Source organism: Grammomys surdaster, unplaced genomic scaffold, assembly GCF_004785775.1.
Source record: "Grammomys surdaster isolate TR1022 unplaced genomic scaffold, NIH_TR_1.0 243, whole genome shotgun sequence".
In the NCBI taxonomy this organism is placed as follows: Eukaryota; Metazoa; Chordata; class Mammalia; order Rodentia; family Muridae; genus Grammomys; species Grammomys surdaster.
Window position 1 is genome coordinate 3,710,037 of NW_021604688.1, and position 27,930 is coordinate 3,737,966.

Sequence of the window (27,930 nt, forward strand, 5' to 3'; positions counted from 1 at the left end):
GACACCATGGCCGCATCAACTACAAGCATACTAAAATACTAACTATGCATACACTGATGGTAATGGACAGCTCTCTAATTGCACTTTGGACCCACTCAGCAAGAGGAAATTGTGCATGGTACTGGAACCTGCTAACTATTCAGGGCTAGTGAAGTCATACATAGTGGAGGAGAATCTACAACCGTAATGTACTAAACCAGCATAATCCCCCCAACAACAAGCTAAACATTTATCCTTTCTACAGGTAAGTGTGATCCTCACCCCTCATTCTCACCCCTCACCCTGAAACTAGGATATTTTGCTCTGATTTTACTGAAGAAAGGAATCTGTCATTTTACTTCAAAGTTCTTATTTCTTATCCAAATTAACTTCCTTGCTAATTAAAACATGTTTTTGGGTTTGTGGGTTTCTTTTTTAAAGAAACTAAGAACGTTTCCTACTCAAAGAAGTTATTCCTTCAGTCTTCAATTTCTTCATATGATTTGGCCTGTCTTATAAGCCATCTTGTCCTGGCGATTTTCTTGGTTTTGTCTCTGAATTTCATTAGTATGGATGGAAATCATACTGGTCAGACTTTATGGTTATGAGGTAAGTACTTTATAGGTTGAAACACATTTTCAACTCTAAAAACTGTCTTTATAAGTAATTACTTAGTTACTTATTTTATTTATAATTATTACTTATATAAATTTATTTATAACCATAAATATATTTATAATTTATAATTGTAATTATTTATAATAATCATTTTTCATTGGTTCATGGTGTTTTGGGAGAGTTATTGTCAGGTCAGAAGACAGCTTGCACGAGTCCTTTACTTCCTTCCATCCTGTGCCTTCATCCTGAGGACTGAACTCAGGTAATCAAGTTTGGCAAGAAACACCTTTTACTTAACTATCTTCCCAGACCAAGTATTTATTATAGGTAACACAGCTGGTGATATCTAACTGAGTAAAATTTCTATAGAATTTATATATGTGTAAAATGTCTGTGTGTTTGTTTAAAGAAGAGCTAGATGTGAAGTTTCAATAATGTCCCTTATTCTGTGAAATGACTGTAAACATTGCTTAACGTTGTAGTTAATAAGTATACATTTATCATCACTAAACAACATTTGAAGCTGAGAGTGGTGGTAACCCCTTTAATCTCAGCATTCAGGAGGCAGAGACAGATGAATCCCTGTGGAGTTTCCAAAGCAAGTTCAGGATAGCCAGGGATACACAGAGAAACCCTGTCTCCAAAACAAGAGAGAAGCCGGGCAGTCGTGGCACACGCCTTTAATCCCAGCACTTGGGAGCCAGAGGCAGGTGGATTTCTGAGTTCGAGGCCAGCCTGGTCTACAGAGTGAGTTCTAGGACAGCCAGGGCTACACAGAGAAACCCTGTCTCGAAAAACCACAAAAAAAAAAAAAAAAAAGAAAGGAGGCGGTGTGGACAGACAGGTAGATAGATAGATAGATAGATAGATAGATAGATAGATAGATAGATAGATAGATAGATAGAATTTATGTCAACATACTTTTTTAGAAGTTTGGACACATGATTGTAAGCTTTTGTTTAAATGTACCTATTGTCCTAGTTTGATCTTTACTGTTGTGATAAAGACCATTACCAAAAGCAATTTGTGCAAGGAAAGGATTTATTTAGCTTACATATCCCAAGTCATATCCATCGCACTAAGAGAAGCCAGGGCAGGAACCTGGAAGCAAGAGGAACAGAAGCAGAGGCCACAAGGTACACTGCTTCTTGGCTTGCTCACCACAGCTTATTTAGTTTGCAGTTTTACCTACCCAGAGATGGTACAACCCACAGTGGCTGGTCCCTCCTACATTAGCCATTAATTAAGAAAATGTGCCACAGTCTTGCCTACAAGCAACCTGATGGAGACATTTGCTTAATTGAGGTGTCCCTCCCAGATATATCTAAGTTTGAGTCAAATTAACAAAAAACAACCAGCACATCTGCCATGTATTTTTGCTCTATAAAAACACTAAGTTTACTTGATTATGACAGATGATGTTTTTGATTTGTTGCTGATTGTTTTGCAAGTATTTTATTGAGTATTTTTTCATCAAGGTTCATAAGAGAAATCAGTCTGAAGTTCTTTCTTTGTTGAGTTTCAGTGTGGTTTAAGTATCAGGGTGACTGTAGCTTCATAGAATGAGTTTAGCCATGTTCCTTCTGTTACTATTTTGTGGCATAGTTTGAAGAGTATTGGTACTAGCTCTTCTTTGAAGGTCTAGTAGCATTCTTCACTAAAACCATCTGGCCCTGGGCTTTTTGTGGTAGGGAGACGTTTAATGACTGTTTCTATTTCATTAGTGATTTTAAGGCTGTTTAAATAGTTTACCTGATCTTGATTTAAATTCAATAAAGGGTATCTGTCTAGAAAATCATCCATTTTATTTAAAATTTCCAGTTTTGTGGAGTACAAGTGTGCAGAGCTTTTGGAGCTACTTGGCAGGAATCTGACATTGGCCAAGGACAAGGAAATGGGCTTTAGGCAGGAATCTGACATTGGGCCATGACAAGCAAGGAAGTTCAGTCAAGAATCTAATTTTAAGCTAAAACAGAGAAGTAAGTTCAGGCAGGAATCTAAGTCTTAGGCTAGAACAAAGAAGTAGGCCTCAAGCATGAATATACCTGTAGGCTAGGACAGGGAAGTAGCCTCAGATATTTTTGTCATCCTGATGAGCCCTTAGAAACAGCAATCATGAGAGTGATCGCAGGACTCTGTATATTGTCTTGTTTGTTTCTTGACTGTTTGTGTCTATTGTATTGTTTGTTCCTCAACCTAGAAGTGACCTAAATACTTGCATGTAATTAAAAGGATTTAAAAGAAATGTGGGATTAAACAAACCTGCCTCAGCCTTCAGCCTCAGAACTGGCTGTGGTCATGCTGCAATTTTGTCTAATTGTCTCTTTTCTTTTAATCCTCACTCCTGCACTGGAGAACCTGTTGACTGACTGAGTGGGCTTGATCAGATGACACCTCAACGTTGGAGCTCCAGAAAGCAGGATACAGTGAAGGACACCACGGGAATTAGAAGCACATGCAGAGGAAAGTAAAGAAGATTTGGGCAACTAATGGTAAGATGTGTTTTGTGTATCTGTTTAGAGTTATGCTAAAATCTAGAGAAGCAAAGGTAATTCTCATAGATGCTTTTAGTCTTTGGACCCTGACTAGAGACAGTTTACACCCTAGACATGGGTTTGAGAAACACAATCCTCCCTGACAATCTGGGGATGCTTTGAGAAAGAGAAGGAAAATGAACTTAAACTGTCTCAGAACTCTCCTAGGATCAGGCAGAGGTCAGGAGACGTCCTGCCTCCTCTCTCCCTCCAACTGGAGAAATGCTTGGTTCTGAGTCCCTTAGTTAGGATATCTGGGTCCCTTTCATGGGACATCTAATCATCTTTCCTCTCTGTCTATTGTCTGTCCTTGGTGCAACAATCTGTCCATGTCTGTCAGTTTATGTCTGTTTTTGTTTCGTTGCTTGAATGTTCCATGTTTCATATTTAAAAGAAAAACGGTTAAAACTTTATCTGCTGGTTGTTCAGACCTTGATTCAGTTTTTAACTAGTTTCAAACAGAAAAAGAAAAAGTAAAAATAAAAAGTAAAAATAAAAAGTAGTTTCAATTGGCCTTTGGATTCCTACACCTGTAGTTAGGAGTCTATCACAGCTGGAGAAGCCCTTCCATGGTTTCATTGTCTGTAAAAGCCACTCTTAAAGGGGCCAGCAGGTTTTTTTGGCTTCTATGATAAGGAGCTGACAGTTGTTTCTCTGAGAAAAATCTGTGACTATGATTATTGGGTTCAGCAGGTGACAAGTTGCTTCTCTTAATTACAGCTAGGAAAACTATGAATTTTGTCTGGTTTTAAATAAGTAAATGTGTGCAACCATTTCATTTTTGTTTCTAACTGGTTTTAAAAGTATAAATATATTCTACATGTCTTGATTATAGATTATTGGCTTATAGTTTATTGGGTACAACTAAAAATTTGTAACATTGATAAAAGAAAGTTGGTTTAAAACTGGTAACTCAGGGTTGGAGTTATTCTGAACAGCAACACATGGCATGTGCCAACCCAGGGAAATAGGTCTCTAAAGATATGTCTAGACTAGGTAGTATTTTATGTATTATAAAGACTTATAAAAGATTTAGGGCAGTGTCTCTTTGAGGTATTAGAGGCTGTATTGTCTTGCATTTGTGTTCAGGAATTGGCAGCCAAACGTTGCAGCATGGGGGTGATGCACTTGGTGTTGATTTTGGAGAAACTGGATTGATTGTTGGAGGTTGAGTTTTACTTTCCAAAGTTATGTTTGTGCTCTGGTGTTAACAAGGGAAACTCGAAGATTATAGTTGAATTGTCATTGTTCCATTGGCTGCAAAGTGCAGTTAGATCACAGGTTTAGGATTTTAACTCACACATATTTATAATTAAGAAAAAATTCGGCAGGTGGAAATTGTTGCACGGTTTGCTGCAAAGGGTTGATGAGGCTATGGAACTTGTGGAGGCATTGTAGCCTGGCTTGCCTACTCTAGCTGCCATTCCAAGAAATGTATATAGAATTATTATAGATTTGGAGGACTGTCTATATACTGTTCCTTTACATTCTGGTGACTGTGAGAGGTTTGCATTTAGTGAGTTTGCTTGTAATTTTGGAGAATCCATGAAGTGATATCACTGGAAAGTTTTGCTTCAAGAAGTGGCTAATAGCTTTATTTAAGAAATTTTGTTGCTGGTTCAGTACAAGAAGTTAGGAGTTTGAATCTTTCAGTGTATATTATTCATTTTATGGATGTTTTGTTAGCTGATTCCTCTGAAGAAGTTTTACTACAAGCCTTTGTTCTCGTACAAGCTTTAAAATCTTGGAGTGCTTGTTGCTCCAGAAAAGATTCAAAGGCAATATCTTTTCAAATATTTGGGACTTCAGTTATATCCTAAGCAGATTGTGGCACAGAAAATTCCAATAAGAAACGATAGTTAGGGCCAGAGAGATGGCTCAGCATATTGTGGCACAGAAAATTCCAATAAGAAATGATAGTTCGGGCCAGAGAGATGGCTCAGCAGTTAAAAGCACTGACTGCTGTTTTGGAGGTCCTGAGTTCAATTCCCAGCAACCACGTGGTGGCTCACAACCATCTGTAATGGGATCTAGTGCCCTCTTCTGGCTTGAAGGTGTACATACAAAATTTAATAATTTTCAAAAGTAGTTAGGAGATATTAATTGGCTAAGACCTCATCTTAAGCTTACCATAGGAGAACTTAAACATCTGTTTGATATCCTCAAGGGGGATGCTAATCCTAATTCCCCTCGACAATTAACTGAGGGGTAGATAGCTTTACAGAAGGTGGAGGAAGCTGGTAGCCAACAGCAGATACATTATATAGATTATGATCAATTGTTGACTGCTTGCATCCTTGCTACAACTCATGCACCCATAGCAGTCCTTTGGCAAAAGGGACCATTAATGTGGATTCATCTTTCTTCATTTCCAAGTAAAGTTTTTACACCCTATTATGAAGCTGTAGCTTTGTTAATACAGAATTGTAGAATAGAATCAAAAAATACTTTGGAAAAGAACCTGATGAAATATTTATTCCTTATTCCAAACAGCAGTTAAATTGGTTATTGTAGATACTGATATTTGGCCTATTGCAAGTGCAAAATTTTCAGGCAAAATTGATAATCAAAAACAAGTTGTTACTGTTTTCCTCTATGCATGCTTTTTGTATTTCCTATAAATTTACGCATGCAGCCCATAGAAAATATGCTTACTGTATTTACAGATGGCTCATCTAATGGGAAGGCAGCATATGTGATAGGATCACATGTTCATTCTCTTGAGTTTCCCCCTGCTTCAGCACAAATAATTGAACTACGTGCTGTAGCTGCTATTTTTGAAATGCTGAAAAACCAAGCTTTTAATTTGTATACTGATAGCCAATATGTAGCTCATGGTTTACAATTACTTGAGACTGTTCCTATTTTAGATACTGCTAATTCTCAAATATTGCAATTACTTATGCAAATAAGTGGAGGAGTATTGGGGGAAAGGATTGTGAGACCTGGAGCAGGTCAGTGAGCAAGACATGAATTAAAATAAAATTTTATATATATATATATATATATATATATATATATATATATATATATATAAACAGTAGAATGCAAGAGTAGAAAAAAATGAAAAACTGACTTCTGGAATGCTTGTTCTGTTTGGAAAAAGAATATTACAATTTTTAGAATGTATTAAGTCACCACAGGTATGCTAATTTTGAAACTAATCATTGAATAAGTAGAAATGGAATCTTGTAAAAAAAAATTTTAAAAGGCCAATAAATTAAAAATTGATTGTACAGTAAAGGGTAATAAGTAAAAATTCAAACATATCTACAACACAATAAGTAAAAGCAAACAAAAAAGCACAAATAAAAAGACAAAAATGACAAGCCTTCCAAGTTTAATGTGTTTGTCATCATTTATGAATTAATAATTAAAATGTTTTAATTATTTTTAACCTTACCCTGTGAAGTATATGACTTAGCATAATTCTCTTTATTCCAGTATCAGTTTTTACACATTTATATAGCCTGAATTCAATTAAAAGCATGTACTCATTCTATAGTTTTATTCCAATTACTTTTCTTTTTTTTTTTTTTTGGGTTTTTCGAGACAGGATTTCTCTGTGTATCCCTGGCTGTCCTGGAACTCACTCTGTAGACCAGCCTAGCCTCGAACTCTCGAACTCAGAAATCCACCTACCTCTGCCTCCCAAGTGCTGGAATTAAATAGCGTGCGCCACCACGGCCCGGCTCCAATTACTTTTCAACTCATAATTAAATTATTCTATTTAGTGAAATGGAAAAGAATTATAGGATACAAGATAACTATTTTGTTAACATGTAAATAATGCTAACTATACAGAATAAAGCAAATAACTTTCTAGAGGTTAAATTTTCAAACGAAGATTTTTCTGAGGTTAGACAGTGTATTATTATTATTATTATATAGCTCTCTCTTCAGGTTCATTTTTAGAACACTCATGTGAAAACTTTTCTATATAAGCACCTGCTTGGTGTTGTAGGATATCCAGGGGTAATTGTATGGGTAAATCCATGCCTCATGTGATTGAAATACCTCCATAGTCTTTAGTCCTGTGTAAACGTCATTGACAATTCATCTTCTCTTTTCTGAATGTGTCTCTTCTCTATTCCTTAATTATAGCTCATATCTCCATCATAGTATATAAGTGATCTAACCACTACAATGATAATCTTTCATCAGTAAGTCTTAAAAGTGAATTATGTCACTCACTGTCCATAATAGTACTTTAAATACTCTAATCTTAATATTGCTTCCTGCATTGCATCTATCCCTATAGCTAACTTTCTTATGAAAGCAAAGAAATATCTTTTATAAGTTTTTGATAATTATTTTTTCTCCTCCTTCTAAACTCACAATTTGTAGTTAGATCTTTTTCATGGTATCATATATCTTTCGCATGTACTGCCCATTTTAAAACTTGCTTAGCTCCCCAGAGAACAGAATGTTGGATTTGTATCTAGGATGGCCATTACAGAGAATGTCCTTTGAAAGACAGTCATGGCCCTAAGGTAAGATGCACATGCTTTTGTGGATGGCCCTACATCCATGAACCTAAAGGCAGTACTAATTTGATTCGGTGAGTTAAAACAGGAGGCACAAAACTGGGAGGGAGAAAGAAGGATGTCTAAGGAAAATTGAGAGCTATAAGGAATGGACATGTTCAAAATGCAAAATACATGTATACATGTATGGAGTTTTTAATAAATAAATGTATATTGTAAAAGTTTACAAGAAAGGAGCATCATGAAGCTATATATTTCTGGTTTATTTACTAAGAATTATGATTTTTTGTTTGTATTGATCTACATATTTACAACAATGCTTTCATACCATCCAGAATATTGTCTCTTCTGAGAAAGGGTAACTGAGTAACAAATAGAGTCCCCAGAAAAGTTTATCTTTTATCCACAGAATATTAAGGAATAAAAAAATTGTGTTAATCCACTAACTTTTGAGAATTCTGTTTAGTAATTAGTACCTGAACTCTGCCTACTTTTCTCAGTTCAAGGTGGGAGCCTTTGGCTACCTGCTTCTTACTTCCCTGTCTTGGCTATCCTAGATTCTAACTATAAGACTAAATGTTCTTCGATAAACCTCCAAGAACCTTCTTCAATAACTTGCCTTGGTCATGGTGTTTTATCACAGCAATAGAAAGTAACTAACAACAAACTTCATTTCTTTCAGTTTTGTTCAAATTATGTCATCCATCTCTTCATTTACCCATTCATTCATTTATTCATTTTTGGGTACTTGTCGTTGAATCCAGGACCTTCTGTGCTAGAAGCAAGTTTTGTATTACTGATTTGCATTCTGAACGAATTCCTTTTTAACATTCCTTTCTTCTTTTATTAGAGTTCAGCAACTTTTTACTTGCCTAGTCTTACTCTTCATTTTCTATATTGTCTTTAATTCCTCACTGGAAGACATGCTTCAAAAATACAGTTTTTGTTAATTTGTTTCTAAGAGTACTGAAAAGTACTCAGTAATTATTGGTGAATTTATTGGATTAATCTCATTTAAATTTAAATATAACTTTTAATCAGGATTTACCTCATCATTTTAGTTAAATATGCTTATCTTATTCAACTTCCCAGCCCTGTAATAATTACTTTTTTTCTAAAATTTTGTAAACACTCTAACAAGTAATTTCTTTGAATATTTTAACAGTATGAATCCAATTTAATATTTTCAAACTGTGATAAGGATAATGTTCCTAATTATAATTTTTGAAGGTTATGCTTTTTAGTTCAAAATGTGTGTGATGCTTTAGATCCAAAAGGACTTTTAATATGTGGGCTGTATGACTGGCATGAAGCTAATTATAATTTTGGGGTAGAATTAAACGTATTTGACCTCCAAATTAGCTTTCTACAAATACTGTGTAGGTTTTAGCATTTCTATGAGGTGCTACTACTTCTTTCAGTTATGTAATAACTGTGGTGTCAGTTATTTCATTCTTGAGAACAGAGACATTTTCAAAGTTGGGCTTTGTGCCTTTAGTATAATGACTTTATTTTTTTTTACTTTATTTTTAATTCAATCATTTGTTGTTAGTTATCTAGTAATATCTAATGCAATATAGTCACTTCATGGATACTCTTAGAGAGTGAACACTAGATAAAAATCTACTGATCAAGATTAAAACTTTACCAAGTACAGAGAAAACAAAAAGATTAAATTTTATGAATAAAGTATTCAAAAAGCTATGTGTTCTACAAATAATCTAGTTTAAAAAAAGGAAACATCTAACCACATTTCCTGTTACAGGAAAAGTCCAAAGGTCTATATCCGACACAGATAATATAAATGATTCTACACGTTAGTGTTGATGACTAGTTGATGAGAATTTACTTAACTCTCAGAGTGCACTAATTGCCTTTGCTTCTTTATGTAGAATACAAGTAGCCTGCATACACACACACACACATATTTATGCACAGACACACACACATAAACATATACATACACAGACACACATTCAACCTGACTAATACAGAAACACACACAAACACCTATGTACACATACACAAATGAAAACTCAGACACACACATTCACACACACACTTAAATTCTTTTACCGAAATGGAAGCTAGACTTCTAGAAAGTACCAATAGACACATACGTGGTGTCTGATATATTAGAATGACGTATAATCTGAAATATGAAAATAACTGTAATTAAAAGGAATTGTTAGAAATTTTCTCTCAGCCGGGCAGTGGTGGTGCATGCCTTTAATCCCAGCACTTGGGAGGCAGAGGCAGGCGGATTTCTGAGTTCGAGGCTAGCCTGGTCTACAGAGTGAGTTCCAGGACAGCCAGGGCTACACAGAGAAACCCTGTCTCAAAACACCAAAAAAAAAAAATTGTATTATTGGGGCTAGAGAGATGGCTCAGTGGTGAAGAGCACTGACTGCACTTCCAGAGGTCCTGAGTTCAAATCCCAGCAACCACATGGTGGCTCACAACCATCTGTAATGAGATCTGATGCCCTCTTCTGGTGTGTCTGAAGACAGCTACAGTGTATTCATATATAATAAATAAATAAATCTTTAAAAAAAAGAAATTTCCTTTCAATAAAGATTTATGAACATAACATGATTAAATAGAAATTTTAGAAAGACTTAAAAGATTTAATTTTTCAGTTTCTCAGAGAAGATGGTTTCAGAACTTCCCCATCCTTGGATGCTCAGGACTTTCTAGCTCTTTGAAGGGACAGCCTCAGTAGAGATTTAGTGAGGAAAAGAGACTTCCTCACATAGCACTAAGGAAAATGGATTCGTCCAGGGACTCTGCATCTAGGATGTGGACACCTTTGCTTTCCAAATCAGTAAGGTTCTGGTGACATTTCTTTTCATTCACAATATAAATTACAGCTTGCATGTGCCACTACACTTAACCCCTTAGTCATGGGTCTGAAGCTTTGTTCCCGTTCGTTGGTGATATAATCGTATGTTTCCAGCTTACCTCATCTTGCTGTGAGTTTAGCAGCTGCAGTTTCATGTGCTTCATGTATGCCATGGTGATTGGCATGTTGTAGTCAATCATGCTGGTCACCAGTGTAGGAGGCTTTCCATTATCTGAAACAGAACATTTTAAATCTGTGATAAATGTAACACTGTGTTCCAGATGCACATTCAAGGTGAGCCAGTATGTTTAATTAAAGTTTAGTCTTTGGCACACTAATGATTGAAAACCATGACACCTCTATAAATGAACTGCATAAAATTTATTATGCAAATTTCCAACAATGGTATTGGCCCAATTTAACAGAATGGACAAATCCACTTTATCTCACTATAAAGAGACTTTTAAATATCCTAAACAACAACAAATAAAACTAATATGATGATTAAGCACTTTAAAAATATTTCAAAGCACAGCTATTTTATATATAAATTACTGGATGTAAAAAAAGAAAGCCTTTTCTGTTTTATTTTCTTATAGGAGCTAGGTTAATTATCCTCCAACCTATGGCTAGATTTTAAAAGTGCCTATGAGATAAATCTAATTATTAAGATAACCGCACTTAGGAAAATTATCTGTGTAATATCAATGCAGGGTAAAGCCAAATTATGCTTATAAAAATTTTAATTGAAGACATTTCATGTAATTTTTGATTTCTGAAAGTAAGGATCTGTAGATTTAAAAGATTATTTTTTAGTGTTGAACTTTCATGCTAAGTATATCTAAAATACCATGAAATAATACTATGCTGAAAATTAAAACATTAATACACATGCACATGCACCCAAACACAGATACATATTTTTTAAAAGATACTTGTACAGCTGAAACTGCCTTCCATCAGTGGATCCTGAATTAATTTGTCAGTGGGTGTTCCGAATCCACTGTTTCCTTCTTGACTAAATGAAGTGACATGACTTGTGAAACTTTTTCTTTCACATTTTCATAAAAATGTAAGATACAATTAACATTATGAAGAAAAATTACTTCAAGTCTCACTACTGGGCACTGTGGCTACCTTTGTGATCGGTTCCATCTGGGTTCAAGTGCATTCTTTTCTGGCACTCGGAACAGCTCATTAGAAACCGTGTCACCGCTTCTCTTGGTAGGAAGGCGTAGCTCTCTGAAATCTGAAATGATTCACAAAATATCAGTGTTATTATAGCAGCTGACAGAGCAAGACCCCACAGAAATAATCACTGTCTTTCCCAGTAAGACTCGTTATTTATTCCATGATGGCAGGAAGCACAATGAAGGCATGCACGGCAAACCATGCATCATTTCAAGAAATATCTATCCAGCTTGATCAAGTGACTCTAAATATCAGCCAACAGTGCCATTTGATGGACAAACTATTGGCTGCATCTGGGTAGATATATGCTTTATGTTTCTGCATTGCTTTTAGGAAAATAATCACAATGTGTAGATATTCTTGTGGATTTTCCTCATTAATGAATATTGCTCTTTCTGGTTACTCATAGCGCAATCAGATTTTGCCTCATCTCATCTCTACATTTTAAAGTTTAGACTCAGTGAGAGACAAAGAACTTAGATTCTGCACACTGATTTCTCCGTTATTGCTTTAAAACTTTTTAAGAGAATAAAAGTCAAATCATGGATGTACTGCAGCAGTCAGTTATCCTCTCCACAAAAAAATGACACACTTGGGAATGAGCTTGGGCCACCTAGATCACTTCTTTTATTCAACTTTTATAATTTATGTCTGCAATAGCTCATATCGCCAGAGCAGTATTTCCTATAACCTTATACAAAATTTTATGTTCCTAACTATGATCTTGATTTAAGGTAGCAATTGATACTCCTCGTGATGATTTGTTTAATATTAACCTTTCAATAAAAGTGTTTCTCTCACTAAGCAAAATAACAGTGATGGAAAACGGTTGGAGTTTAAGCCTCATTCTATGACAGCTACTACTGACTCAGGCAGTGCTACCAAGAAGTCTGATGTAGGCATTTAGATTTCTTCCAATGTTCTATCACTAACATGAGAAAGATGATGAGGTAAGCAGGAAGAAGAACTGAGTTATAGATTAAGTGTAAATGTGTGAGATAATTTCTAAGGTATATGCTTGGCTGTTACAAACAATGATGTATTTTAAGATAGTGTAAAGGGGAAGAACATGAGTAGCCAATTTATCATTGAGAGAAAATGTGTACTGATTCCCTTACTCGTCAGGAATGGTTTTTGGCCAGACCATGCCACAGAAGGAGCACAGCACTGAAAAAAAAAAACATACACTGAAGTCTAACATTGCAAAGGTTATGAATTCTGAGCTTGACACTGCTGTCAGTTTGACTTACTCAGGGGTACCCATCATCTTTTGCAAGAAAGAATGCAACAGCTCTCTAATGGGAGCTCAGAACTGCTCAACAAGAGGGAGACCACACCTGGTACTGGAAGCCTAACTACTCAGTGCTAGGGAAATCGTGGTTATCGGAGGAGAATCTACAACCACTAATTTACTAAGCCAGCATAACTCCTAATACCAATCTAAATATTTGTCCTCATACCTACAGATAAGTGTAGTCTTCAGTTTTTATCAAGGAAACTTCTCTTTGCAACACAAGGAATCCAATCTAAAAAATGCAAAACCAATCAAACTGAGGAGTTGTGGAACCTAGTGACAACAATATATCTATGAGATACTCCTCAGAGACCAGACCAGAGTCAGTAGATCAAGTACTCTGCCATGAGATTGTATCGCCCAGCAACATCAGAAGCTATACTCATAAAATCTTACCATCATGGCTGCCAAACATGAGCTGAACAAGGAAGACATCAATGAACATGCCAAACAAAATGGACTACCAGCCAGGAGGCATATTCCCTATAAAAATAACTATAGATAATTAAGGAAAGTCAGAAGAGGGAGGGCGTCATCCCCAGGGAACAACAAAGCAATCAGTTACTCTGTGTAAAACAGTCAGCTGTGAAACATACATACTAGTAACATTATATGAATACAGCCTGTTATATTTAGGATTATATATGTACGTATGCATACATACATGCATGTAATAACAATTAGTGAGAAAAGAGGTTATGGGCTTGAGAGACAATGAGGAGGGGTATATGATAGTGTTCAGATGAAGGAAAGGGAAGAGAGCATGGTATAATAATATTATAACTTCAAAAATATATGCAAGAAAAAAAGAAAAAGAATTTTGAAAATGTATAAGAAACCAAAGATGAGAAAGAATCTTACGTTAAACACTATTGTGTATTAGCCAGATACAAGTAAGTAAAACTCAACACTAAGATTGACTCTAAATCCCTTGCTTTCAAAATGTATTTAAAAGCCAAGATATGTAGATGGTAAACTATCCTGCTTCAAAATTCAGGTATATTATGAGAGAAATGAGCAGAACAGTTTGAAAGTGTTTTTCCCAAGCCAGATCTATTTGTTCCTAAATCAGGCAGAGAAAAATACAATTAAAATTTGCACTCACTCTCTTCCCCTCTTAGCTCCTTTCTGCACTTTTGTTTACACATATGCATTCGTACAAGAATTTGCTTCCTAATTTTTTAAACTTTTATACCGGAACCTATACATTCAAAACGTGGTGTTTATATGTGATTAGTGACTATTTCATTCTTGCTATCTAAAAATCAATTTGAAATCTGTTTGACAGTAGCTCAAGATAAAACAAAAACCTGTGACACATGCGGCATCTGATATCTGAAATTTTAACCTTTTGGAAGTACTGGAGTGAACAGCAGGTTTTCAACATGATTTTCCAGTGGCTCTTATTTTGCTAGGTCACACAGACCACAGCTTCAGGCATAGGACATGATGATCTCATGGAAGGCTTTTCTCATATATTACTTACTTCTTAAATACCTGTCATCATTACTCATTCCAAATCTCTTCAAAACTAAGCTTCCCAGGATTGTTCACAGTGAGAACACCAAGGAAGAGAAAGAAGAGTGTCCTACAGTCATCTCATCATGGAAACAATACATTAGTTTAAATAAAATCCTTCATTAAAAACTATATTGTCAGTCTAAGAGATTACCATGTAGATGGAACACAGAACTAGGAAGAAAAACTCAACAAGGAAAGAAGGGACAGAAACAGCAATTTCATGTTACATGTTACAAGTATTCCTCAAATCCATGCATCGAAACTTAGAGATGGAGAGAGAAGGGATCACAATCTCAGTTTACAACTGGACCCCATCAGCTGTTCCCTCACACTCCAGCAACAACAAAAACAACAAAATGTTTTTGATGGGCTAAACATTGAGCTGTAATCAGCTTAAAATAGTATAACTATGGTATGCCCTTTGAAAGCTGTACAGCAACTACAAAACAAAATAAACAAAAACAGCCACAGGCTACAAAAATTATCAAGTCATAAATGAAGATGGCTTGTGAGAAAGGTACTGCGTACTATGTAAAAGTCTGAAAGAAATGAACAGATCCACAGTAAATCCTTACTCATAAAGAATTATCCTAAATACAAATGTATTAAATTTTCCAGTAAAAAAATCAAAGGGTGGAATAGGTACAAAGAAAGAGAAATATCATCAGTCCATGAGAGATTTCTAGTAAATATAAAATGCATATAGGCTGAAAATGAATATGTCTAAAACTATGCAACTGACAAACAAAAAGAGATGGGTGGCTATATGTGTGGCTGAAAATGAATATGTCTAAAACTATGCAACTGACAAACAAAAAGAGATGGGTGGCTATATGTGTATCAGACACAATAGAATTGTCATAACAAGTAAAATACCATGTAGCATTATAAAGAAACTAATTATCAAAAATGTACAGTATCATAAATGAATGAATACTCAACATAGAACATGAAAACTTAAAGCAAGTATTAATATAACTAAAGAGCATGGCAGACAATAGAACCATCCATTTCATTGATTAATGCATGGGTCTAGCACCCTTATGGGTCCATCCATAGAAATTCAAGTCACCCATGCGAAATGGCATGATATTTATATTAGATACACAGATCCTCCCAGACATTTTAAATCGCTTATAAACACTTGCACTGATTTTTACAGTTTAAATATGCAAACTGGGAGTGGATGGTCCATGTCTTTGATCCTCATCACTAGGGAGAAGATAAAGGCATATTTCTATGAATTCAAGACCAGCTTAGTCTACGTAGACAGTTCCAGGTCAGTCAAGGCTACATAGTGAGACCTGACTAAAACATCAAATAATGAATGATAAACCCTATGCAAATCATTGGCATACTAAGCTGTTCTTTGGAATAATGACAAGAAAAAAAAGCATGGATTCGGCTCAAACACAAGTTTTAAAAAATGTTTTTCACCTATTGTTCAATCTATGGATGTAAACTTTGCATAAGTGAAGGGTTAACTATGGAAGAAGAATGGAGGGATTTAGTACCTTCCTTTCAACTATGAACAAAGGGTAGAAGCAGTAGACTTGAGTGACATTTTAACTTGAAGAGTGGATACAAGCATGCTATTGCACCACCATGGCAATAGAATGCACATCTCTCTCAAGCACACAAAACAGCTTCCAGGAGAGAACACATATGTGTGGCTACACAAGACTGAGACCCTACAAAGCTATATTGTTTCCAAATGCTGATGTGATATTAGACATTGTCAACAGGAGGGACTAAAAAGATAGCTCAGTGGTTAAATGTTTTTGCTGCTCTTGCAGAGTAATAGAGTCCATGTCTCAGCACTTAAAACAGGGAGTTGAAAATAGCTTGCCACTCCAATTGCAAAGGAACCAAAGCCTTCTCTTGGCATCTGCAAGCACATGTACAGAAAACACACACACACACACACACAGAGAGAGAGAGAGAGAGAGAGAGAGAGAGAGAGAGAGAGAGAGAGAGAGAGAGAGAGAGAGAGAAAATCAAAATCTTTCCTAAAAAGAAAAAAAAATATCCATAGGAGAAACATTGGAAAGTACAGAAGTTCGTAGAAATTAGGCAACACATTCCTAAGAAATGAGCAAGAAAAAGAAAAAGATAGCTTAAAGGGGAAAATATTTTGAAACAACTGAAGTGGAAGAATAAATAATACTGTTGAGATGCAAGACAAGCAGTTCTAATAGAGAAGTGCTAATGACAAGCACCTACTTAATGATGAAAAAGGAAAGATTGCAAAACAGCCCTTACATCTGAAAAATCTAGAGGAAACTGGTTCTAATGCTTTGATCCAATCGGGAATCTGCATGTCTAAATGCTAAGATCCTTATCCCCTGTTGCTTTTTGATGGATCAATAAAGATGCCAGTGGCCAATGACTGTGAAACAGGTGATGGGGAAGAACCTTTAGAGTTGCACGAGCTAGGACACAAGGGTGGGAGGAGATAGGAGACCACCAGGATGCAGTGGAAGGTGGAAGAGGAGAGATAGAGGAGAGAGAGAGTGAAGGAGTCACATAAGAATTGAGGTAACTTTCCATTCTTTCTGATCTGGGAGGTGAGAGACTCTCTGGAACCAAAGGGAGAGATCTTAGATGAAATGCCCAACAGTGGGGAGAAGGAACTTGTAGAGTCTACCTCCAGTAGAAAAAACAGGGCATCAAGTGAAGGGATGGGGTTGCTATCCTACAGTCAATAATTATGAAGTACAATTGTTCCTGTCTAAAAGAACTGCAGGGACTAAATGGAGAAGAAACTGAGGGAAAGGAGGTCCAGTGACCAGTCCAAATTGAGATCTATCTCAAGGGAAGGCCCAAGGCCTGACACTATTACTGATGCTGTGGTGTTCTTACAGACAGGAGCCTAGCATAGTAGCCCTCCGAGGGGTCCAACAAGCAGCTGACTGAGACAAATGCACATACTTACAGTAATTCAATGGACAGAAGCCAAGGGTCCCTATGGTTGAATTAGGGAAAGTCTGGAAGAAGCTGGGGAGGGGTGCAACCCCATAGGACAACCAGTAATCTCAACTAACCTGGACCCCCAAGATCTCTCAGACATTGAGTCACCAACCAGACAGCACACATCAGCTAGTAAGAGGCCACTGACACATATGCAGCAAAGGATTGCCAGGTCTGGCCTCAGTGAGAGAGGATGCACCTAACCCTCAAGAGAATTAAGGCCCCAGGAAGTGGAGAGGCCTGGTGGGGGGAAAGGGTAGGGACATCCTCATGAAGATGGACAAGGAGAAATGGGATGAGGACTGTTGGAGGGTGGACTGGGAGGGGGATAACGACTGTACTGATGAAGAAAATTTAAAATTCCAATAAATGGAGAACTATCTTATGTTCATGACTGAAAGAATTAATATCATCCTTACCACTCAAAATGAGATACAGTTTTAATGTAATTCCTATAAAACCTCAATGGTACTCATAAAATCATTTTTTTAAGAAAACTTAAATTTGTGTGGAACCACAGAGACTATTGAAATGTCAATGCAGTTGAGCTAGAGGTGAATCTCAAGGCGTAAACTATTTGATTTCAATCTATCCTCAAAGGTTATAGCAGTCAAAACATTCTGGTAGTGATACAAATATACAGATAGATCTCAGGAACAGAATATCCTAAACATGAATCCATAGAGTTGCAAAAAACTTGTCTTCTAAAAATATCCCAAGAACACACATGACACACATGAGGAAAAGATAATCATTTCAATAAATACTAAATATAAAAGCAGACACACAAACGCAGACACACAAACACAGAAGAAAAATTTAGACCACTCTTGTATTGAAATAACAACTCAACAACAATAGAAGACTTAGATAACCTGAAATTTTTGAAATGCAGAAAGGAAAAAGAGGTAAATATCTTGACAATGAGTGATAGATTTCTAGGTATGATATCAAAATCAAATCAATGAAAAATGAGATTGCAGCAGATTTAGAAACTTTGTCAAACTAAAGAAATCATGAATACAATTAGGAGCTAGCAGACAGGATGTGGAGTGAAGTCATCTTCTCTGAGGGAACAAGATTCCATCGCTGCTCTGGGAATTTACATTTCTTCTTTCCACATGGTCTATTTAATTAATCAGGGACAGGCATATTAATACTACATTGAAATACATTTTTCTTAGAATGAATACTGTTTAAAATGAGGCCCATGTCTAATTCCCACACTCAGGAAGCTGAGAAAAGATAATTTCTGTAAGCCAGCATGATAAAGATGATGAATTCCAAGCAAACCTGGTTATAAAGTGAAATTTTGTTTTAATACAGAAAGAAAAAAGGAGTGAAAGAGGGATGGAGGGAGGGATGAATGGAGAAAGGGAGGAAAGAAAGAAAAAAATGACAGTAAATGGTATTAAGATGAAAGTCACAAGGAACGTGTATACACAGCTGTCCAGAATGTAAACTATTTGTGCCACCAAGGCTATCAGTATGAATGTTCATCAGTGGAGCAGAAATTAGTATGACTGTATGATCCAGCACTGCTGAGTAAATATCTGAAAGACTCAAAGTCATCATAACATGGAGATCCTTGCTCATTCAAGTTTACTGCAGCCCTGTTCCATATGGCCAAAATAAGCAAGCCAACTGGGATGCAATAACAGATGGATGGATGAGAAGAATGCAGTCCTTAGAGCCATGGAGGAGGAAGAGGAGGAAGCGTATGTTATTTGCAGAAAAATTGTAAACAAAATACACTCAGACAAATATTTGTGTCCTTTCATATGAACTAACCAGGTATACGTACATATATGTGTGCATTTGTATTTGTACATACACGTGTCATGTAAACAGAAGATTAGTTGGAAAAGGGGAGTACTGAACAGGAGGGAGAGCTAATGTGCTGAGAGAGAGAATCTAACAAATGTTTTTCTCTAGGTTTATGTATTTTTATGTAATTTCAGATAAACTCATATCATTTGTGTATATGACATGGAAGCAGGAGACATAGTATTTGGGGACAAAAGAGGATCCAGCAGGAAGGAGGAGAGGATAAAAGGGAGGAAGTCATTAATAGTGACTATGGGGTGTGTGTGTGTGTGTGTGTGTGTGTGTGTGTGTGTGTGTGTTCATAAAGATAGATAGATAGATAGATAGATAGATAGATAGATAGATAGATAGATGGAACTATCATACAGAAACACACTGTTTTATACATCAACTCATAGTAATATTAGTTTGAAAAGAAAACAAGGAGAATAAAGACTTCTACTGATTAGATGGCAATTTTAGCCTAAGATATAAAGTTAATGCATGAGTTGGAATAGAGATAAATCACAGTGAATTGTGAGCATGGGCCATCAATTTATAGAGCAACAAACAGAGCTCAGAAAACCACAAATTCTGTACGCAATATTATACTATATTGACTCAAGTATACCAGTGGCTATACAGCACTTAGAAAACAGCAGTCAGGCATAGGTGGGTGAGGAAGTCCTTGGCCCAGTGAAGGCTGGATGCCCCAGTGTAGGGGAAATCGTTGGTGAGGAGGTGAGAGTGGGAGGGTGGATGGGGGCATATTCTCATAGAAGCAGGAGGAGGGGGGATGGGATAGGGGGTTCCTGGGTGGAGGGGAGAAGGGATTACATCTGAAATATAAATAAAGTATCCAATTAAAAAAAGAATGAAAAAATAAAAATTATTCACACACATTAAAAAAAGAAAACAGAAAACATCAGTCATACTGTCACTCTGCCAAGCACTCTGCCACTGAGCTTTATCAGTGATGAAGAAGTAACATGTGGCCCTTTTCAGATACTATGTCGGAGAGAAATAAAAGCTTCATATAATTTTTTTTAAATCTCCATATATTTACAATTAATAGCACATTTAAAATCACAACTATGCAGAAATATTACCCAGTGTTTCCTTGTAAAACTTTGCCTGTAGAGGTCAAATATCTGTCATTTTCTTCCATGGAACCTTATTCATCGTAGGTAAAGAATAAATTACATACTAATTCCCCAGTGAAATTCGTTTCTCCACCTTTGAGAATAAACCACCTACAGTGTATATAATAGGATGTTGCAGCTATGGAAAGATTATTTCCTTAAAAAAACATGAATACACTTAAATAGAATTGGAAAGAGTATATAAATCCAAGTTTTGTTTGTATTTGTAAAGTCACACAGAGTGATGTATAGAAAGAAAGTCTTGTCTAAAGAAAAAAGACCTCAGCTCTGGACAACATTGTTAATTAAATAAGATTCTCTCAGCCTTTTACTTTACATATTATGTGGGTTACATTCCATAGAAGGGACTTAAGAGTAAAAGCACCTATAATGCTCTCATGTTTGACACATAGTGAAATTTTATGTGGTGACTGGCATATAGCCACAGATACAACATACTTCTAGATGCTAAAAAACTGAAATGCTATGAAAAGAAGATGTGTGCACCATTGTGCTTCAACAGAAGAAATCTTTAAGGATGTGTAAGGAATTACACATGCAAATATGAAGATATTTTTCAGGTAAGATGTAGTTGTTCCACATCTATCTGTTGAATGGATAATCACTGCAATTATTAACTAATGCCAATAGGTAAGGTTCTAAAAACTAATGTGATTAAATAGGTCAAAGTAGTTGAATAACCTATTGATGGTTACTTGATTAATTTTTATTAGGTCTCAACATGTAAGGTCTGCTAAGGAAAAAGTACAGACATACCACAGTTGTTAAGCCAAAAGCCAGACCTGCCAACCTGCCAATCAGAATGTGATCACGTGGGACTTTGATTTTAGCTTTAAATCTCTTTCAGAATGGCTATGCTATGTTGAATCTAAATGTTCTATAAAGCTGTGCTAATGACCAACTGACTTTCTGTATCTCTATGATGTCTAATGTCAACACTAGGATGCAGGAAGCACTCCCTATCAACCCACATCTACTGCCGGCCCGAGGAGAGAGCATATTTCAGCCCTACAGCACTACTGCTTTGTTTCCATTGCCTTGACACTATTATATTTCTCCACTTTGAAACTTTTACCCCCAATTACTTTTTCTTTATTTAATCACTTTCTATATTTAATTTCTTATTCATCCATCAGTTCCTTTGGTCTTTTGTACTTAGTTGAGGCATGGGCAGGGGATGACTTAGCCCAACCTGAAATATCTAGAGGTTTTTTTTTAATGTGTGTGTGTGTGATTGTGTGTGTGTGTGTGTGTGTGTACATGCATATATACCTTGTATGGACCAGTGTCCACAGAGTACAAATAAAAGCATTATATCTACTGGAGCTGGAGTTACAAATGGTTGTGAGTCACCTGACATAGGTTCTGGGAACAAAATCACAATGCCTAGAAGAATAGCCTCTATCAACCCTTCAGCCCTTGAGCCATCTTTCCATGAAGTGGAAACTTCTAGATTCTTTGGAAACTTAGTTGTGTCAAATGGTGTTTTGCTGGGCACACAGGTGAAAGGCTGTCTTGCTAAAGCAGACTTGTGAAAGGATGTTTTCCTGAAACAGACACAGGTCAAGAAATGTTTTGATATAGCAAACACATGAAAGGACCTATGATGAAAGAGTATAAATATGACCCCACAGACAGTAGGAAACAAGCATTGAGCATTGGTTTGGTTTGCTCCACCTTGCTATTCTTTGCTAATGACACATATATATTGGTTTGCCTTACTTAGCCCTGTGACAACACCACCATTGAGACAAACTTGCCCAAGAATTGCTTGTGAGATTCTTGCAGCAGCTTTCTGCTTCCACAGCCTCATCTCAGACTGGTTGGGTGAGCCTTGCAGGTTTCCTCAGGACTGAACTACAGCTGCTGGTTAGTGCCTGGTGCCTGCTTGCAGAAAGGACTGGATGGTAGCTGCCCGTTCATACCTGGTGTCTGTCTGCCTAGAGGCCTGGTCTGCAGCTGCTGAGTTGTAGTTGGTATTTGCTACAGGACTGAACTGCTGCCAAAGAAGATTGATCTCACCCCCAAGGAACTATTGCTAATAGGTTCACTTCCCCCATATCCTGACAAATTCTCTCTTACACTACCCCTCCTGGATGGTGGGCTAGAGGAGAAGTTGAGCTCTTATTAAAAGTAAGTTGCAAAAAATTTATGCCTGCATCTCCAGACTTTGAATGTTAGACAAAAATAAGACTGCTAGACGAAACATAAGAAATCCAACTCATTTGATATCTGAGAATATGGGTTTAGGTCTGAAAGTGATGGGTGTTTCAACTTTTTAACAAATTACTTGGTCAGGGACATCTAGGAATATGAGAAGACAGAAGTGTGCAACAAGGTGTGTAGAAGCAATATGGGAACATCTGAAGGCAATCTGTACTATCACAGTAGTCCAAACCAATGTTTTACACCTTTAGAGCATCTATTGCACACTATAAACTGACAAAACCATATATTTGTGACATATTATTTGTTTTCAGTCGGCATTTTATTTATTGTCTTGGCCCACTAAATTGTCGTGATGATTTCTAATGGGATAAATCATGTGCTGTGAAAACACTACATACTACTTGAAAACCAAAGGAATGCATCTGTCCAGACACAGGCTTCCCCCACCCCGCAACCCGCTCAGTGGTGAGAGAAGACAGTGATAAGTGGCCAGATTTAAAATGAAAGTTGGCAAAGCCAATAGAGGACTAAAGTGAGCAGGAGTATTTTTAGACAGTTTGGGTCATTTTTTTTTTTTAGACAGCTAAAAGCAATTGGAAGATTTGAGACAAATGTTTCAAATGTGGTATGGAATGAAAGAAATAATGTAATGTGGTACAGGGGTAAAAAAAATCATTTTTCAAAAGAGGCATAGAAAGGCTCAGAAAGTTACTGCGGGTCCCCAAGAGCCCACCAGAGGAGAACACATAGCAAAAATGCATCCCAGAGCCATAGGAGATGAATCTTTGACTACATCATTCTCCCAAGAAGGAAAAATAAAATGTCATTCAAGTTAAATGGTAAGTACTTGTATTGAAATATTTTTGCTTTATTAATTATACATCCAATTTAGACACATTGCTGCATAAGGAAAAGGTCTCCTCTGTTTATGTGTTCATGTGCACATGTGCAGATTCACATACATATATGTGAAAGCCAGAGGGCAACATTCAGTGATGTTCACCTCCTTCAGAGGCAGATTCCCTCCCTGGCCTTGAGCTGTCCGAGTAGTCTAAGGTGAAGGCCAGATAGCCTAGGAAATCATCTGTGTCTGCACCCCAAGTCTGGCAGTACAAGCCTGAGCATTTGTTGTTGTTATTTTGCTTTTCTGTTCATTTTTAGAAGGTTTTACAGACTGATCTCAGGTCATTAGATATTGCAGGCACCTTACTGACTCAGAGCTTTACTTTTTACTCTCTTAAAATATGGAACTTTATTTTACAATAATTAATCAAGTGTGACAATATCATAATTCAAATAAGCATAAACCAAAAGTGTGTTCCTAAAGTTAAGAGTACCATTTTTGTGTGTCAATTCTTATTGAAGACTATTGGGTTTCTAGGAACAGATTGCTGGAAGAATTCTCACACTTGATGAATAAAATATGAGCAGATGGGCCCCAGAAAAGGTTTTGTTCGTACATGTTTCTTAATAGTAAGATCAAAGAATCCCTAAATATTGAGTGAAAATAGGACTCGGCAAAGCCAGTGTTTATAGGATTCCCAGCACCAGGAAGAACTGCATTAAAATACACAATTATTTATATGATTGTGGAAATATACTATTTTCCCCATGAGTTGTGTGTAGAATATGATGCAGTCATGTTTCTGCTGGAGCTAGGGAAGAATAACTGACAGACTCTTCTCTGGTCTCTGTCATATTCATGTTCCCAAGCCTTCCTGCTGTAGCTCCTCTCTAGGCCTGTGCCTTTCCTAGTTACACCAGCAATTTCCTCAATTCACACATGTCAAGTATACAGTTGCTGCAGACACTCAGAATGAGCAAGTTAGCAATCTAATCGTAATGGAAACAGATGGTGCTTAGGGCTGGAGATGTCGTTCAGTGGTTAGGAGTCCTCAGTGCCCTAGCAGAGGCCAAGGATTCAGGCCTTTGGCCTCCACTAGCATCTGAGCTGATGTGCACACACATAGACACACATCCACACAGAGACACAGACCCATACTTAATGAAAAACTAGCATCTGAGCTAATGTGCACACACATAGACACACATCCACACAGAGACACATACCGATACTTAATGAAAACCAAAAATTAAGCCTTAAAAAAATGAAGTTTACATTTCAGACTCTAGGAGCTGGAGATACAGTTCAACAATTAAGAGCACTTGCTGCTTTGGCAGAGGGCTTGGATTTGGTTTCCATCACCCACTCAGCAGCTCAAGGCTGTACCTCTAATTCCATTGGATTGATACAGCCTCATCTGACCTTCATGAGCACTAGAAACACATGGTCCATATACATACATGCAGGAAAACCACTTGTACACATGAAATAAAAACAAATAAACCTTTGGCATTGAGACTCTGCTAATGAGTTGGGTCCTTTAGTATCATTCTTGTTTGCTTTTACAGGCAAGGTCCAGAGCATAGAAGGAAAATAATGTAACATGGAGACAAATATGTTACTTGAATGTTTTAACATCAGAACATCAGAAAAGCTATTTTTGGAAACATTACATTAAATGGCTTTATTAACAGAATTTATTAAACAGGTCCCTTTAGAAACTATCTCACATCGGGGGTACCCAATATGGTCACTGGTCAGTCTTCCAAGCAATGAGCATGGCTGTGTTTTGCTTACCACCATGCCTTGGGGCTATGTTCCTGAAACATAATCTCAAGGAAGAATCTTTTAATGCCTGCAGTGCTTCCAGAAGCTTTTCAGAAGAAGGAAGATATTGCTAAAGACTAATAAAAACCACACACCCATTGGATTTGTCTGGCAATAGCTATCTTGCTTACATGATCCATAACAAAATGGAAAACAAAGGAAATTCTTGGTACAAGTTCCACATTCTTAGAAGCATCTAAGTCACTGCCTCGGCTTCATTAAAGACTTCTTTGCTAATCATGTCAGAGCACGAGTGATATTCAAATTCAGCTGTGGCACCTGCCACCTAAAGAGGTCATGTCCCTCAAGCTAATGAAAAGAGAGTGAGGAGGACTGACACAGAAAAAAAGTAAAATCTCATTTGCTTTCATTTATTATGGAATTAATATATCTGAATTTCAAGGATAGGCCGGACTAAATGCCTGGGAGGTGATGTCTGCAGGTCACTGTGACGTGTAGTTGACACAAAAGAAAAATAGTTTTGCAAAATATCTAAATAGAAAACATCTGTTTCTCTCACTTGTTTATAGATAAACAATTCTTAATTTTTTAGGAAAAAATATCTTTTTATATCATTTTTATCATGACTAAAGTGTTTGAAAGGAAGCACTATGTTAAAAGCGTTTGCATATATGATTTATGGTCCGCCAAATAGCAACTTCGAGGTAATCACATGCCAAGAACGCAGCACAGATTTACTGGTCTCAGGATTTAGACTCGGACTTGATTGGCATTATAGCTAGTAGCATCTGCTTTCTATTACCTTCCTCGAGCCCTCCTTATCACGCAGAATCCTGCAATTATATTCCATATCACATTCAGCAGCATGTTATAGTCTATGTCTAGGTAGCCATTTAGACACGTGCACAAATTTGCCAGGAGGAATACTGAGTGGTTTTTTTTTTTACTTTATTTTTATTTTTAGGGTTTGTAGCCTTATACACCTCTGAACTCAGCAAAAATCCCATTGAATATTAACTGCTCCTAGTACTTCTTAAAGTCGCAGAATCTTACTTTCACCACTAGGGTGCACTAAAGTTGCAATTTACTATGTAGACACAAAGTTAATGGAAATTCTCACACCGTTTGATTTGATTCAAGGTATGTTCATTTGGACATTATTATTTAATAAGAAATTCGTGGATGACATGTAATGTGGTGTTAATCAATGATAAAATGGCTTCTGTAAGCTCTCATATCTTTTGACTATCTACTGCCAATAAAATAGCTCCAAAATATCAAGATCTGTGTGACTCTGTTCTACCACTGTGATGATGACACTATTCCTGGGTGTGAAATAAGTCAGTATTGATAAGTGAAGCACACTGATTTCCTGGTATATGATGAATAGTTGAGAAATTAAATGGTCATGTCACTGATTTGTTTTGTTTTGTTAGTTTCCCCTACACACCTTAGGTCTTTTCTACACGTGTTGTGATAGGTTGACTCAATAAGTTGTAGCTGTCACCAGACAGACTTTCCTAACCTAACAAATGGAGTCAATATCATACATGTGATTTTTAAATTTAAGCTTTTGCTAATATATATAGAACAAAATGGTTAAAACACTAGTATGCATGTCTGTGAATAGTGGTGTGTTGGTGTGTGTTTGTGTGTGTGTCTGAGTGTGTGTGCCCACACAACACATGTGTGCATGTGCATGTGTATGTGCCTGTGTGCATGCAGGTTACTTAAATACATACACTGATGCATGCAAAAGTCATAACTGACTAAATGTACCTCAGAAGTGGCACCATTGTTTAATGTGTACAACTGAAGCAAATCAGTCAATTCAAGGGATAGTCACAGATGTCCACATGCCACCTCCAGTATTATGTGGAGGAATCAAAGATTTCCAAACATCACACAAGGAAAAATTCCTGCCCTATATTAAAGTTTTGTTTGTTTGGTGCCTCAAAATTGTATGACATGACGGGCACTATTATGTGACAAGTGTTCTGCCCAATGTTCAAAGTAATTAGTTGTATTCAAGACTTACCCCAATATTACTGTTTTATCTAAATATTCATGTTATTTGATCAACAGGAAAATCTCTATAGATTTAGTTTCTTCTTTCTGCATTTATTAAGCATGCCATAGGACTCAGGCATTTTGCTAAGCTGTGTTTTACAGCAGTGTCAGGGAAATATGGGTTCTCCATCTTAGCCATTTATAAAAGTAAATAAAATAGACTCGCAAAATTTCCTGCCATCTATCTATAGTTGAACAATATTTACCTATAAACTCTCCAAGCAAATAATGAAACTATGCTTCAAATAACTGCTTTATTGTATATACTAATGGTGTAGATTATTTTGGAATCGTATTGTTTTTCCCTACCTCAGATATTAAGAATGGCTTTTTATTGAAGAACTGCAATCTCCAATAATAAATGAAATGAAATGATTCTTTATAAATAAAGTAAGCAGGATATTCATTTGTTTATTACATTATTTTGTGCTGAGTCTCTTTTCACAAGTCAAAGAATGTGGCCTACAGATATGAACTTAGTTGATATTCATAGAACATCTCCTGAGTACCTTGTACCTTTTTACTTCAGCAGAAAATTACTCTTATATTGGATCTATGGCAAAAATGAAAAAATTCAAAAGAGGAAGCAAAGTGAGAAGCCTCTCTCTCTGTGTCTGTCTCTCTCTCTCTCTCCCTTCCTCCCTCCCTCCCTCC

The 27,930-nt window shown here is 36.6% G+C and overlaps 1 protein-coding gene across 5 annotated transcripts in view; it reads right to left on the minus strand.

Annotated features, from left to right (window-relative positions):
- The window catches only part of Nol4 (nucleolar protein 4), a 348,181-nt gene that overhangs the window by 224,429 nt on the left and 95,822 nt on the right, over positions 1–27,930 (minus strand). For all 5 annotated transcript variants that reach the window (XM_028774809.1, XM_028774806.1, XM_028774804.1 and 2 more), the window contains exons 3-4: positions 11,598–11,709; positions 10,580–10,692 (exon numbers count right to left, since the gene is read on the minus strand). In XM_028774809.1, the coding sequence (XP_028630642.1) occupies positions 10,580–10,692; positions 11,598–11,709 (225 nt within the window). The remainder of the gene's footprint in view (positions 1–10,579; positions 10,693–11,597; positions 11,710–27,930) is intronic.